This window comes from Piliocolobus tephrosceles, chromosome 13 (genome assembly GCF_002776525.5).
Source record: "Piliocolobus tephrosceles isolate RC106 chromosome 13, ASM277652v3, whole genome shotgun sequence".
Taxonomy (NCBI): domain Eukaryota; kingdom Metazoa; phylum Chordata; class Mammalia; order Primates; family Cercopithecidae; genus Piliocolobus; species Piliocolobus tephrosceles.
This window is the reverse complement of record NC_045446.1, coordinates 15,488,274-15,502,301: the sequence shown is the minus strand read 5'-3', so window position 1 is coordinate 15,502,301 and position 14,028 is coordinate 15,488,274. Positions and strand designations below refer to the sequence as shown.

Below are 14,028 nucleotides of genomic sequence, written 5' to 3'. Positions count from 1 at the left end.
AAAATTGTGACCAGGCACTGCTCATGCTTGTAATCCCAGAACCTTGGGAGGCCGAGGCAGGTGGATTGTTTGAGCTCAGGAGTTCGAGACCAGCCTGGGCAACATGGCAAAACCCCTTCTCTACAAAAAAATACAAAAATTAGCCAAGTGTGGTAGTGAGCACCTGTAGTCCCAGCTACTCAGGAGGCTGAGGTTGGAGGATCACCTGACCCCAGGAGGCAGAGGTTGCAGTGACCTGAGATTGTACTCCTGCACTCCAGCCTGGATGACAGAGCAAGACCCCCTCTCAAAAAATAACTAATACAATAAAATTGTGACCACCTCAGTGGCTTCATCAAAAAGAGGCAACATGACTGAAAAGGCATTATGTGATTCAATGTTCTTTAAAGCCAAAGCCAGAACCTACAGAGGGGCATCAGGTGAACACCATCCAACGTCATGTCAATGTAGCCCAACCATCCCAGCTTTGGGCAAGCACTTCTCTGTCCTTCAGGCCTGGGTCTCATATCCGGGTAGGAGCCAAGACTGAACCACGGACCTCCTGACTCCCAGACCAGAGCTCTCTGAGGATGGGGTCTTCACCTCATGCTGGGATGGGGCATGACCAGGTCTGCTTGTCTTCTCTTTCCAGAGATGGAGCAGAAGGAAGGGAAGCCCTCTGAGGATGGGACCACCGTCTCCCCAGTTGCAGACAACCCTGAGATGTCAGGAGGTGGAGCCCCTGCAGAGGAGACCAAAGGCACAGCTGGAAAGGCCATCAATGAGGGGCCTCCTGCCGAGGCAGGAAAGCAGGAAAAGGCACCAGCTGAGGATGGCATTTCAGCGGAACTCCAGGGGGAAGCAAATGGATTAGATGAGGTCAAGGTGGAATCTCAGAGGGAGGCTGGTGGGAAAGAGGATGCTGAGGCTGAACTTAAAGAGGAGAATGGTGAGAAGGAAGAGACCACTGCGGCTTCTCAGGAGATGACTGGCAGGAAAGAAGAGACCAAATCTGAACCCAAGGAGGCTGAGGAAAAGGAGGAGAGCGTGCCGGCCTCTGAGAAGCAGAAGGCGGAGGAGAAAGAGGCCAAACCTGAATCTGGGCAGAAAGCCGATGCCAACGACAGAGACAAGCCTGAACCTAAGGCAACTGTTGAGGAGGAGGAGGCCAAGACAGCCTCTCAGAAGGAGACAGGCCAGAGGGAGGAGCGCAGCACTGAACCCAAGGAGAAGGCTAGTGACGAAGAGGCCAAGGCTGAATCGCAGAAGAAGGCTGTTGTGGAGGATGAGGCTAAGGCTGAACCCAAGGAGTCCGATGGGAAAGAGGAGGCCAAACACGATACAACAAAGGAGGCTGATGCAAAGGAGGAAGTGGAGGAGGCGGAGGAGGCAGTGAGTGAGGCAGGAAAGGGGGAAGGAGGCTCTGTCATCTCCTGCTCCTGGAAACAAGTCCCCTCTGCTTCAGTCAGTTGGGAAAGTCTGGTCTTCCTCCTGATGATTTCCAGAGCCCAGGGCCGGGGAGTGGGGACAAGGGGTGCAGCACCGTAGTCCCAGACTGCCTTTCAGATCTTTCTGAAGTCCTCGAAGCCAGGGCAGGTGCTGTGTGACCAAGAGCTCACACAGATCATGCTCATTCCAGGAGCCAGGCAGTCCCAGTGAAGAGCAGGAGCAGGACGTGGAAAAAGAGCCAGAGGGAGGGGCAGGGGTGCTTCCCAGCTCCCCAGAGGAGTGGCCTGAGAGCCCCACGGGGGAGGGGCACAACCTCAGCACAGGTGAGTGAGAACCCAGAGCCCACAGGATGCCGCAGGGGCACCTGCGGGAGGGAGCAGGGAACATGTCATGGATAGCCCCAGCTCCCCTCCCTCCTTTGCCTTTCCTCCAGATGGGTTGGGTCCAGACTCCGTAGCTTCTGCAGAGACCAGTCCTTCAGCCAGGTAATGTCAAACTCTGGGGCTCCAGCTCCAATTCCCCTACCTCCTGCTTCCCTCAGCATCCACCATCACCTCAGTCTGGGCTCCTCCAGCACCTGATTTCAAGATATTCCAGGATTCCTGGCATTCAGCTTCCTCTCCCAGGGCAGAGCCCAGGAAACCAAAGAAGCCAGGGGCATAGCGGGGCACAGTGGCTCACGCCTGTAATCCTGGCACTTTTGGAGGTCAAAGTGGGCAGATCACCTGAGGTCAGGAGTTTGAGACCAGCCTGGCCAACATGGTGAAACCCTGTCTCTACCAAAAATACAAAAATTAGCTGAGCATGGTGTTGGGTGCCTGTAATCCCATCTACTTGGGAGGCTGAGGCAGGATAACTACTTGAACCCGGGAGGCGGAGGTTGTAGTGAGCCGAGATCGTGCCATTGCACTTCAGCCTGGGTGACAAAGCAAGACATTCTAAAAAAAAAAAAACAACACGAAGGAACACGAAGGATACCTGGTCCACTTCCCATGGTTATGGCTGAAGTCTGCCCTGCGGCATCCCTGACACTTCACAGGAGCTCCTTATCTTTCAGCTGAACGTGTCCATGGTGCCAGTCACCCAAAAAGCATGATCAGAAAGCCTGAGTTGGGATAGTGATTCTGCCATGTACCAGCTGTGTGACCTTGGCCACGTCACTGAACCTCTTCTCATCTGTGAAGTGGGCGTACCAATTGTATCTACCTCGTAGGATTATTCTCAGGCTTCAATGAGTAACAAGTGCAAAGCACTTTAGCCCAGTGACTGGTCCGTGGCAGGTGCTGGATAAAATAAGAGGCTTATGCTTGCCATTGCACAACTTCAGTCATTAGAGGAATTATATGGAGCTGAAATCTGCCTCCTTGTCCTCCCTTTTTTTTTTTTTTTTGTGATAGAGTCTTGCTCTGTAGCCCAGGCTGGAGTGCAATGGCGCGATCTCAGGTCACTGCAAACTGCCTCCCGGGTTCCAGCTATTCTCCTGCCTCAGCATGCTGAGTAGCTGGGATTACATGTGCGTGCCACCACGCCCGGCTAATTTTTGTAGTTTTACTAGAGGCGGGGTTTCACCATGTTGGCCAGGTTGGTTTTGAACTCCTGATCTCAGGTGATCCACCCATCTTGGCCTCCCAAAGTGCTGGGATTACAGGCATGAGCCACCGTGCCCGGCCTCCTTGTCCCTTTCTTAGAGAAAGATAACCAGTGAATAGTCACTGAGCAGGCACTACTGGATGCTTTACATTCACCTTCTTACATAGGACAGGTAGGTATTCTTGTTCTCATTTTACAGATGAGGAAGCTAAGGCTCAAACGATGTGACAATCCCAAAATCACACAGCAAATAAGAGGCAAAGCTGTGCCGAGTGCGGTGGCGCTCACCTGTAATCCCAGCACTTTAGGAGGCTGAGGTGGGCAGATCATCTGAGGTCAGGAGTTCGAGACCAGCCTGGCCAACATGGCGCAATCCCATCTCTACTAATAATACAAAAATTAGCTGGGTGTGGTGGTGGGCACCTGTAATACCAGCTACTTGGGAGGTTGAGGCAGGAGAATTGCTTGAACCCGGGAGGTGGAGGTTGCAGTGAGCCAAGATCATGCCACTGCACTCCAGCCTGGGCAACAAGAGCAAAGCTCTGTCTCAAAAAAAAAAAAAAAAAAAAAAAAAAAGAAGCAAAGCCAGGTTCCAAACTCAGGTCAGACCTCAGATGTGTCCTAGCTCTACCCACATGTCCTCACCAGACCACATGCTCCTCCAGGTTAGCCCGAGACTCACGATTCCTTCTCAATGTTCTCCCAGTGCTGGGCACAGAAAAAATGTGTGTAACAACTGCACACACCCCTTTAGACTGCAGTGCCGCCCACCCTCCAGCCCCACAGCCCCCTCCCTGCGTCCTGCAGTGCTGGTCCCAGCCTCTCTCATGCTTCTTTGGACTTCTCCATATAGTGAGTCTTCACCCAGCGATGTGCCCCAGAGTCCCCCCGAGTCCCCTCCCTCAGGGGAGAAGAAGGAGAAGGCACCAGAGCGCAGGGTATCAGCCCCTGCTCGGCCCCGGGGGCCCCGAGCACAGAACCGCAAAGCCATCGTGGACAAGTTTGGCGGGTAGGACACAGGCCGGGGCTGAACTGGGTTTTCCCATAGGAACCCTAGGTTGGTGGGAGGGTAGCCTCAGGGGCTGTGGGAACAGCCCAGACCAAGGCAGGAGGAATGACACCTGAGGGCTGGGGATCCTCCCAGTGGGGCCCTTCATGGCCTCCTGCCTCTCTGGCTTGGCCTTGCACCCCTCTCCCCTCACAGGGCAGCGTCTGGCCCTACAGCCCTGTTCCGGAACACTAAGGCAGCCGGGGCAGCCATTGGTGGTGTCAAGAACATGCTCTTGGAGTGGTGCCGAGCCATGACAAAAAAATACGAGGTGGGCATGGGACAGAGCTGCATGGGTGAGGCAGGGGTCCAGGGAGGGTTCGAGTGGTGCAAACCCCAAAAGGTGGGAGGGTGGGAAGGGGGCCAAGTCCAGACCATCTGGCTGAGGCTCACTGAGGCCTCCCCTGTGCCCTGCCTGCCATAGCACGTGGACATCCAGAACTTCTCCTCCAGCTGGAGCAGTGGCATGGCCTTCTGTGCCCTCATCCACAAGTTCTTCCCTGACGCCTTTGACTACACAGAGCTGGACCCCACGAAGCGCCGGCACAACTTCACCCTGGCCTTCTCCACAGCAGAGTAAGCCACAGCCATGGGCTGGCAGAGCTGGATGGGATCCTAGGCGAGGACTGGATTCACAGGGGTTGAGTAGTGAGGCAATTAAACTGATGCTGGTGCCACACATTCATGTACCCAACAGACATTTTTTGAGGGCCAGGCACTGTTTCAGGCTCTGGGGATACAGCAGTGGGTGAAACAGACAAAAATCTCTGCTTAGGTCAAGTGCAGTGGCTTACTTGTATAATCCCAGCACTTTGGGAGGCTGAGGCAGGAGAATCGCTTGAGGCCAGGCGTTCCAGACCAGCCGGGGCAACATAGTGAGACCCCCATCTCTACAAAAAATCAAAGAATTAGCTGGGCATGGTGGTGGATACCTGTGGTCCCAGCTGCTCGGGAGACTGAGATGGGAGGATCACTTGGGCTCAGGAAGTCAAGGCTGCAATGAGCCATGATTGAGTCACTACACTCTAGCTTGGGTGACAGAGCAAGACCTTGTCTCAAAAAAAAAAACCAAACAAAACAAACAAAACATCCCTACAATTTTAAAAAATGAAAGGGAAACTTGCAGTATGGATTTACAACTCTAAGTGAATATCAGAAGGGCAGGCAGCTCTGCGCTGACCAAGTGCTCCTGAACTGCAGGCTGTGAACCACTGCCCTGCTCCTGCAGCTGCCTGGACTCTGGTTCTGAGCCAGGCAGAGCCGCTGGAAGGTGGGAGGAGTCATCAGATGACAATGACAGGCCAACAGGAGGCATCAGGCAGCTGAAAGCCCAGGAGGTCGTGGGGATGTGTGGAGAAGGAGGGAGGAGAATAGAAGCTGAGGTGCCTGGGTTTGAATCCCGCCTCCTCCTCCCTAGCTCTGTGACTCTGGCCAGCTGTCTTAGCCTCTCTAGAGGCCCCACATCACAGGACTTGCTGTAAAGATTCAGTGTGAAGAGGAAACAGTGTCTGCCACAGCCATCACACCCCACTGCCTGTTCCAGAACTCTCCTCCGATTCCCATGGAGTCCGGGGATGAGGGGAGGGAGTGGCCAATGCCGAAGCCCCCCCCCCCCCCCCCCCCCCGGTGGCGGAGCCCTTCCCCACCCACTCCCCAGGCTCAATGGGAATGAAGGCTTTGCCTCTCCCACACAGAGGGACAGCATCCTAACCCACAACCATGGGGCACTGCATTGGTTGCAGGGAGTTTGTCCCGTTGTCCAAAATCCTCCAGTGTGTGTCCTTCCCACGGCTCCCAGTCCAGCGTGGATTTTGGCCCTGCAGTCTCAGCCCCAAGGGAGGATTTCCACTGGGGCCCTGGTTTCTCCTATGCCAGCACCTATGGCTGGCTTTGGTAGGCAGGGACTGCTGAGACCCAGCTTCAGAATAAGGATGCCAGAGGTGTCAGACAGGCCCCCGGGGTTGTGTTGCTCACTTTGGCCTTAGGCAAACCACCAAAACACTCTGAGTCTCCGCTTCCTCTTCTGCTGGCTGAGGATGGAGGGAAGGAGTCTATGAGAACGTCCAGGGGGAAGCGTCTGATAAAGCATGAGATTGGCGTGAGGCCTCAACACTGATTAGCTCAGATTATCGGACTCAGCAAAGCCAGTGGTGTCACAGAGCCCCAAAGGACAGCTGCGAAGTTAGAAAAAGAGGACTTGTTGCCAAGTGCCAGCAGCTCCTGAAACACTCCAAGCATTCCTGCCCCGGAGCCCCTGCACCTGCTGTTTCCTCTGCCTGGACTCCCTTCCCCAGATGTGCATATGACTTACTCTAAGAGGCCTACCCTGAGCACCCTATTAAAAAATACCACAGCTGGGTGCCGTGGCTCACACCTGTAATCCCAGCACTTTAAGGAGGCCGAGGCGTGTGGATCACTTGAGGTCAGGAGTTTGAGATCAGCCTGGCCAACATGGTGAAACCTTGTCTCTACTAAAAATACAAAAATTCGCCAGGCGTGGTGGCACACACCTGTAATCCCAGCTACTTGGGAGGCTGAGGCAGGAGAATCGCTTGAACCTGGGAAGCAGAGGTTGCAGTGAGCTGAAATCTCCCCACTGCACTGCAGCCTGGGCAACAGAGCAAGACTCCATCTGAAAAATAAATAAATACATTAAAAATAAATAAAAAATACCAGATCTCCTCCAACATAAGAATATACCCTGTGTCCCTTCCTGCCTTATTTTCCTCCTTAGCACCTCTCACCATCTGATGTACCACCTACTTTGTGTGTTGCTTACTGTCTCCCGCCACAAGAATTTCCATGCCATGACTGCGGAAGTTTTAGTTTTATTCACTGATGAATTCTCAGAGCCTGGAAGAGGGCCTGGCACATAATACACTCCTGATAAATACATAGAGACTGAATGAATGATGCTCCTGGAGATGCTGCAGCTGCAAGCCAGGACTCTGGCTAGGATTTGGTTTCTGTCCTTTATCTTTTTTTTTTTCTTTTTTGAAACAGAATGTCACTCTGTCGCCTAGGCTAGAGTGCAGTGGTGTGATCTCAGCTTACTGCAACCTCCGCCTGCTGGGTTTGAGTGATTCTCATGCCTCAGCCTCCCGAGTAGCTGGGATTACAGGTGCCCACCACCATGCCCAGCTAATTTTTAAATTTTTTGTAGAGATGGACTTTCACCATGTTGCCAGGCTGGTCTCGAACTCCTGACCTCAGGTGATCCACCTGCTTTAGCCTCCCAAAGTGCTGGGATTACAGGCATGAGCCCCTGCGCCCGGCCCCTTTAAGTTCTTCCTGAGGGGCCTGGCCTAACAGAAGTTCCCCGGTTCCAGAGGACAGATACACACACATGTGAAAGTGGTGGGTTAATGTAGAACTAGATACCAGAGGGTCCTGCTCCCAGGTGAGGACAAGAAGTGCAATGAAAATGTGGGTTTTGGAATCAGACCCAGCTGGGTTTGAGTCTTCTATTATTGTAATTTTTGTTTTTATTTTTTTGAGAAGCTCCCATTCTCCAAAAAGGTCTCACTAGGTTGTCCAGGCTGGTCTCGAACTACTGAGCTCAAGGGATCCTCCCGCAATGGCCTCCCAAAGTGCTGGGATTACAGGTGTGAGCCACTATGCCTGGCCTCAAACTCATTATTGAAGTATTCACTGGGCTTGGCTTTGGCGTTACCTGTCTACATCCTGTGACCTACCTATAGGAGTATCACAGCTAAAGGAAGCCATGGCACCTGGCCTGGGTTTGTCTTAACTCTGCTGTGGCCTCAGTTATCTCATCTATATAATGGGATGATTGGCTTAGATGATCTCCCAGCTCCAACATCCCAGCCCATCCTATGAGCTTCATCGTTGCTGGGCTGCCCGCACCCATCCCCTTACTCCCATTTCCTTCACCTTTGACCTTCTGCTCCTCATTCTACCCCATTCCTTAGGAAACTGGCTGACTGTGCTCAGCTGCTGGACGTGGATGACATGGTGCGGTTGGCTGTGCCTGACTCCAAGTGCGTCTACACCTACATCCAGGAGCTGTACCGCAGCCTCGTGCAGAAAGGACTGGTGAAGACCAAGAAGAAATGAGGAGGTGACTGGCTCTGCGGGCAGAGATGGGCAGGGTGCCCAGCTCACCAGCTGTGGCCCGGGGGCTCCCTTCTGCTCCATGGAGGCACCAGAGCCAGGGGCTCAGGCAAGGGCATGTGGCGTTGGTTTTAACTGCATTAAAAGTACTTTTGTAAAATCCTCTCTGGCCCCTCAGTGCCCGCTCCATACTTGGCCCAGGAACGTCTGTCTGCACTCTGGGATAATAAACTCTGGACACAGGGGTTTCCTCACCTGCTGAGGTATCAATAACTGTGCAGGGTGTCTGGGAAAGGACAATGGCCTGGGTCTTACCACTAACCAGCTGTGTGACACTGGGCCATACAGTTAACCTCTCTGGGCCTCAGTTTACAGGCTGAAAGGGGATACTGGGAGTTGCAACCTTATGAAGGTGTTGCGAGAGTCAAATGAGATCATGAAAAGGGCAAAAAGCTTTGCCCCGTCCTGCCTGCCACTCAAGTGTTCAGTAAGTGGTCACCAAAAATAAAAAACAAACTTCCATTTTGACTCTGGTGGCACTCCTTCTGGTTATATTCCCCTCTTTCCACACTTCTCAGGTAAGGGGACTGCAGGGCAAGAGCTGTGTGTGAGTCCACACACAACACACACTCACAGCTCCCTTCCCTCCACCACACACACACACACACACACACACACGAATGACTAACAACCTAAGAAAGAAAAAATGAGTGGGGAATGGGCCATAGGGGGCTCTGGCCTCAGTCCATGAGGTATGTCCATCCACCATGCCAAGGATCCAGTGCACAGAGGGTCAGAACATGAGTTAGGAGGGCCGGTCCACTCCATATTGGAGGGTGAACTCTTCAGCATTCTTTCTGAACAGCTCCGGATTCTCTGTCAGCAGGTCAGCGAGGTCCAGTCGCAGGGGCTCCCTGATATTCGGTCTATTCACTAGCACATTCAGGGCCTCCAGCACTGGGAAGAGACAGGCCAGGACATCAGGGCAGAGGGAAGGGGGTCATGGCTGCCCACTCCCAATGCCTTGACACTCCACACCCACTCCTTGGAGGAAAGGTTCCATCTCTTAGGATGACTCTACGACCAGATCAAACACCCCGCTCATTCCTGGTTGGTGACACCCAAGACCTTGACTGATTACATCAGTGGTTTTCAAACAACTACATTCCATGGCTTCAGAGAAGCTCTTCATCATGGGAGCCACTGAAATAAGTGAGGTTTCTGGGTCTTATCCCCATTTCAACAAAAACTACTCTGTTTTCCTCCATTGTATGGATAGTCCAAATAAACTTTTCCTTGGGCAAAAGGGGTCTAAGGCTAAAGACTGAAAACCACCATGGCCCCCTGGCTCTTCATCTTTCACAGATGCCTTTGGGAACCTGGTGAAGGTAGCAGCCCATCTCCTGAGACAGATGCACACTCCACGTGCAAAACAGACAGTTCCCAGACCCCCTGAAGCTCATCCAAGCACCACTCCTCTCCCTGCTCCCACTCCCACCAACCTAAGGACTTTTGTTTCCTGAGTTAAAAACTCCTGAGGGGGTCCAGGTGGAGGATTGCACACTGACTCAGTCACAGGCTCTAGAGCTGCGCTGTTCAATATGGTAACCATTAGCCACATGCAGGCATCTAAATTTATTTATTTATTTATTTATTTATTTATTTATTTTTATTTTATTTTATTTTTTTTGAGACGGAGTCTCGCTCTGTAGCCCAGGCTGGAGTGCTGTGGCTGGATCTCAGCTCACTGCAAGCTCCGCCTCCCGGGTTCACACCATTCTCCTGCCTCAGCCTCCCGGGTAGCTGGGACTATAGGCGCCGCCACCTCGCCCGGCTAGTTTTTTGTAGTTTTTAGTAGAGATGGGGTTTCACCATGTTATCCAGGATGGTCTCGATCTCCTGACTTCGTGATCCGCCCGTCTCGGCCTCCCAAAGTGCTGGGATTACAGGCTTGAGCCACCGCGCCCGGCCGCAGGCATCTAAATTTAAATGAATCAAAATCAGGCCAGGCACGGTGGCTCACACCTGTGATCCCAGCACTTTGGGAGGCCAAGATGGGTGGATGGCTTGAACTCATGAGTTTGAGACCAGCCTGGGCAACATGGCAAAACCTGGTCTCTACAAAACATACAAAAATTAGCCAGGTGTAGTGGTATGCTCCTGTAGTCCCAGTTACTCGGGAGGCTGAGGTGGGAGGATGGCTTGAGCCCAGGAGGCAGAGGTTGCAGTGAGCCAAGATCGCACCATTGAACTAACTGCCTGGGCAGTAGAGACAGACCGTGTCTCAAAAGAAAAAAAAAAAAAAAGAATTAAAATTAAGTACAATTAAGAATTGAGTTCCAGCCAGGCGCAGTGCCACCTGTAATTCCAGCACTCTGGGAGGCCGAGATAGGCAGATCGCCTGAGGTCAGGAGTTCGAGACCAGCCTGGCTAAAATGGCAAAACCCCTCTCTACTAAAAATACAAAATTAGCTGGATGTGGTGGCACACACCTGTAATTCCAGCTACTCGAGAAGCTGAGGCCGGAGAATCGCCTGAACCCGGGAGGCAGAGGTTGCAGTGAGCCGAGATCGCACCACTGCACTCCAGCCTAGGTGACAGAGTGAGACTCCGTCTTAAAAAAGGAAAAGAGGCCGGGCGCGGTGGCTCAAGCCTGTAATCCCAGCACTTTGGGAGGCCGAGGCGGGCGGATCACGAGGTCAGGAGATCGAGACCATCCTGGCTAACACAGTGAAACCCCATCTCTACTAAAAAAATACAAAAAAACTAGCCGGGCGAGGTGGCGGGCGCCTGTAGTCCCAGCTACTCGGGAGGCTGAGGCAGGAGAATGGCGTAAACCCAGGAGGCGGAGCTTGCAGTGAGCTGAGATCCGCCACTGCACTCCAGCCTGGGCGACAGAGCGAGACTCCGTCTCAAAAAAAAAAAAAAAAAAAAAGGAAAAGGATTGAGTTCCTCAGTTGCAACAGTCACATGTGGCTCGCGACTCAGCCAAGTGCTGCCGTTTGCCACCTGTATGACCTTAGGCAACCACTTCGCCTCTCACATGCCTCAAATGTCCGGGTCTATTCAACAAGGCTAACGACAACACTACCTCACCGGGTTGTGGAGGAAATGAAAATGAAGTCCGCACGTGATGTTCTTAGCACAGTGCTGAAAGTGCTCAGTCAAGTGACAGCTATTATCATTATGAGGCCAGTTCCCTCCACTGTCATTTAGGACACCGAGTCCCAGAAAGGAATGAAAACTTGCCCAAAGTCCACAGAGGGAACAGCGGGCTTTCGTATCCCGAGCCCTTCCCTGTACAGCCAAGCTGCCTGTCTCGTGAACCACAGCAATGTTCCTCTGTCACAACTGCCCAGGTATAGGAACAGAGGCAGGAGGAGGTCAGTCTGTCCAGGAAGCATCCCTTCTATCTCATAGTAAGTTCAGCCAAGACTCACAATTTTTACCTCCTCTCTTCGGGGCTTTTCAAGCTCAGAATAAGTCTGTGAACCCCAATTCCAGTAATCTCTACCCAGTATCAGTCCCTCCTCCGGGTAAAGCCCAGCCCCACCTTGGCAAGTCTTGGTGCAAGGCTTCCAATTCTCACTGCTGATGATGGGCAGGCAAACATATCCGCTCTCGTCCACGTTGGGGTGGTAGATCTTGGTTGTGAATTTGATCGTGGGAGGCTTGAACGGATACTCAGGCGGGAAGCTGATGCACAGGTTGAAGGCTTTGAGGTGGTAGGGAGGTTGGTCCTGTGCAGAGAGAAAAGGGGTCAAGTTCCGGTCTGGTTTTCTTCCCTTCCTGCCCCCTTCCCAGGGTCCTAGGCATCCTCTGCTTCACTCCCAGGGGGAAACATGAGCCAGGATCTGCACAGCACCTGTATTCATTTGACAACTGAGTCATGGATTAGTGAAAATGTGAAATCACCAAAGGGCACTGGCCTGGGAGGCAGAGAAGTCTGATCCTGGCTCTTGCTGTGTGACCATGGTTGAGCCACTTCCCACCTCTAGGCTTCAGTTTCCTCATTTGTAAAGTGGATAAAGATGGACTAGATGAGCTCTAAGGACCATCTCAGCTTTCAAGAGTTTCTGAGATTATGGAAGAAAAGGATGGAACATCCTTTCTTAGAACATTAGAATGGGGGTGAGGAAATGGAGAAAATGAGGAAATCCTAAGAACTCAGGAACTTAGGAAAATACAATGGTGCAGCTGCAGTGGAAAACAGTATGGCCATTTCTCCAAAGATTAGACACTGAATCACCATATGATCCAGCAGTTCTACTTCTGGGTAGATACCCAAAGAACTGAAAGCAAACAGGTATTTGTATACCAATGTTTCTAGCAGCCAAAAGGTGAAAGCAAACCAAGTGGATCAATCAACAAAGCATGGCATATACACACAATGGAGTATTATTTAGCCTCAAAAGGAAAGAAATTCTGATATATGCTACAACCTGGATGAACCTTGAAGACACTATGCTAAGGGAAATAAGCTAGACAAAAAAGGACAGAAATTGCAAGATACCACTGAAGTGCAGCACCTAGAATAGTCAAATTCACAGAAACGAAATAGTAAAGTGGTCACCAGGTGCTGGGGAAAGAAAGGAATGGGGAGTTACTGAAGGGTACAGAGTTTCAGTACAGGTAGACAAAAAGTTCTAGAGATGAACGGTGGTGATGGTTGTGCAACCATGGTGGTTTGTTTGTTTCCTGAAGCAGGGCCTCGCTCTGTCATCCAGGCTGGAGTGCAGTGGCATTATCACTGCTCACTGTAATCGCAAACTTCTGGGCTCCAGTGATCCTCCCACCTCAGCCTCCTGAGTAGCTGGTACTACAGGAGCCCACCCCTACACCTGGATAATTTTTAAAATTTTTTGATAGGGTCTCACTATGTTGCCAGGGCTGGTCTTGAACTCCTGGCCTCAAGCAATCCTTCCACCTTGGCCTCCCAAAGTGCTGGAATTACAGGCATGAGCCACCATGCCCAGCTGTAATCCTATTTAATGACACTGAACTGTATACTTAAAAACGGTTAAGACAGTAAATTGTGTTATGTGTATTTTACCATGATTAAAAACAAACTCAGGGGCTGGAGTGACCGAGGGGTTGGGAGCTGCAAGGAGCCAAGAGAAGACCCTCTAGACTTTGAGCGACCTGAACACTTTTCTGAGCGCCTATCTGTGCTGTCCTGTGCTAAGGACTTGACGTGCATTAGCCTGGGCAACAGAGTATGGGGGTCACACAGACTCCGGAGCCACCGTGCCTGGGTGTGACTCGGCTCTGACACTCACTAGCAATGTGATCTTGAGCAAGTAACTTCACCTCTCCATGCTTCCATATGACAATAATAATAAGCTTCTTCATAAGGCATATGGAAGGATGAGATGATTTAATTTATGCCAAGGATTTAGAACAGCGCCTGGCACATGGCAAGTACTACATATGTATCAGTTACTACAATAGGTATAAAAACTCACAATTATTAGCGTCAACTATTAGCAGAGAGTCAAGATTTTCAGAGCTCCTCCTCCTTAATGGGCAAAACAGAAATCATGGTGACCTTGAGCGCACTGAGATAAGAGATGGAGTAACTAGGCCGGGCGCGATGGCTCATGCCTGTAATCCCAGCACTTTGGGAGTGCAAGGTGGGTGGATCACCTGAGGTCGGCAGTTCAAGACCAGCCTGACCAACATGGAGAAACCCTGTCTCTACTAAAAATACAAAATTAGCTGCGCATGGTGGCGTGTGCCTATAATACCCGCTACACAGGAGGCGGAGGCAGGAACCGAGAAGTGGAAGTTGAACCTGGGAGGCCGACGCTGTGGTGAGCAGAGATCACAGCCTTGCACTCCAGCCTGGGCAATAAGAGCAAAACTCCATCTCAAAAAAAAAAAAAAAA

The 14,028-nt window shown here is 51.7% G+C and overlaps 2 protein-coding genes across 3 annotated transcripts in view; one reads left to right on the top strand and one right to left on the bottom strand.

Annotated features, from left to right (window-relative positions):
• The first annotated feature begins 633 nt into the window (after positions 1–633).
• On the top strand, positions 634–8,162 carry SMTNL1 (smoothelin like 1). Its single transcript, XM_026449506.2, has 7 exons — positions 634–1,371; positions 1,619–1,751; positions 1,862–1,913; positions 3,872–4,027; positions 4,223–4,337; positions 4,491–4,642; positions 7,999–8,162. Exons 1-7 carry the CDS (start codon positions 634–636, stop codon positions 8,141–8,143), a joined length of 1,491 nt encoding a protein of 496 aa, XP_026305291.2. The 3' UTR covers positions 8,144–8,162.
• Positions 7,537–14,028, bottom strand: part of UBE2L6 (ubiquitin conjugating enzyme E2 L6) — an 18,365-nt gene continuing 11,873 nt past the window's right edge. For both annotated transcript variants that reach the window (XM_026449504.2, XM_026449505.2), the window contains exons 3-4: positions 11,694–11,880; positions 7,537–9,097 (exon numbers count right to left, since the gene is read on the bottom strand). In XM_026449504.2, coding sequence (XP_026305289.1) covers positions 8,946–9,097; positions 11,694–11,880 — 339 coding nt within the window. In that variant the 3' untranslated portion in view covers positions 7,537–8,945. The remainder of the gene's footprint in view (positions 9,098–11,693; positions 11,881–14,028) is intronic.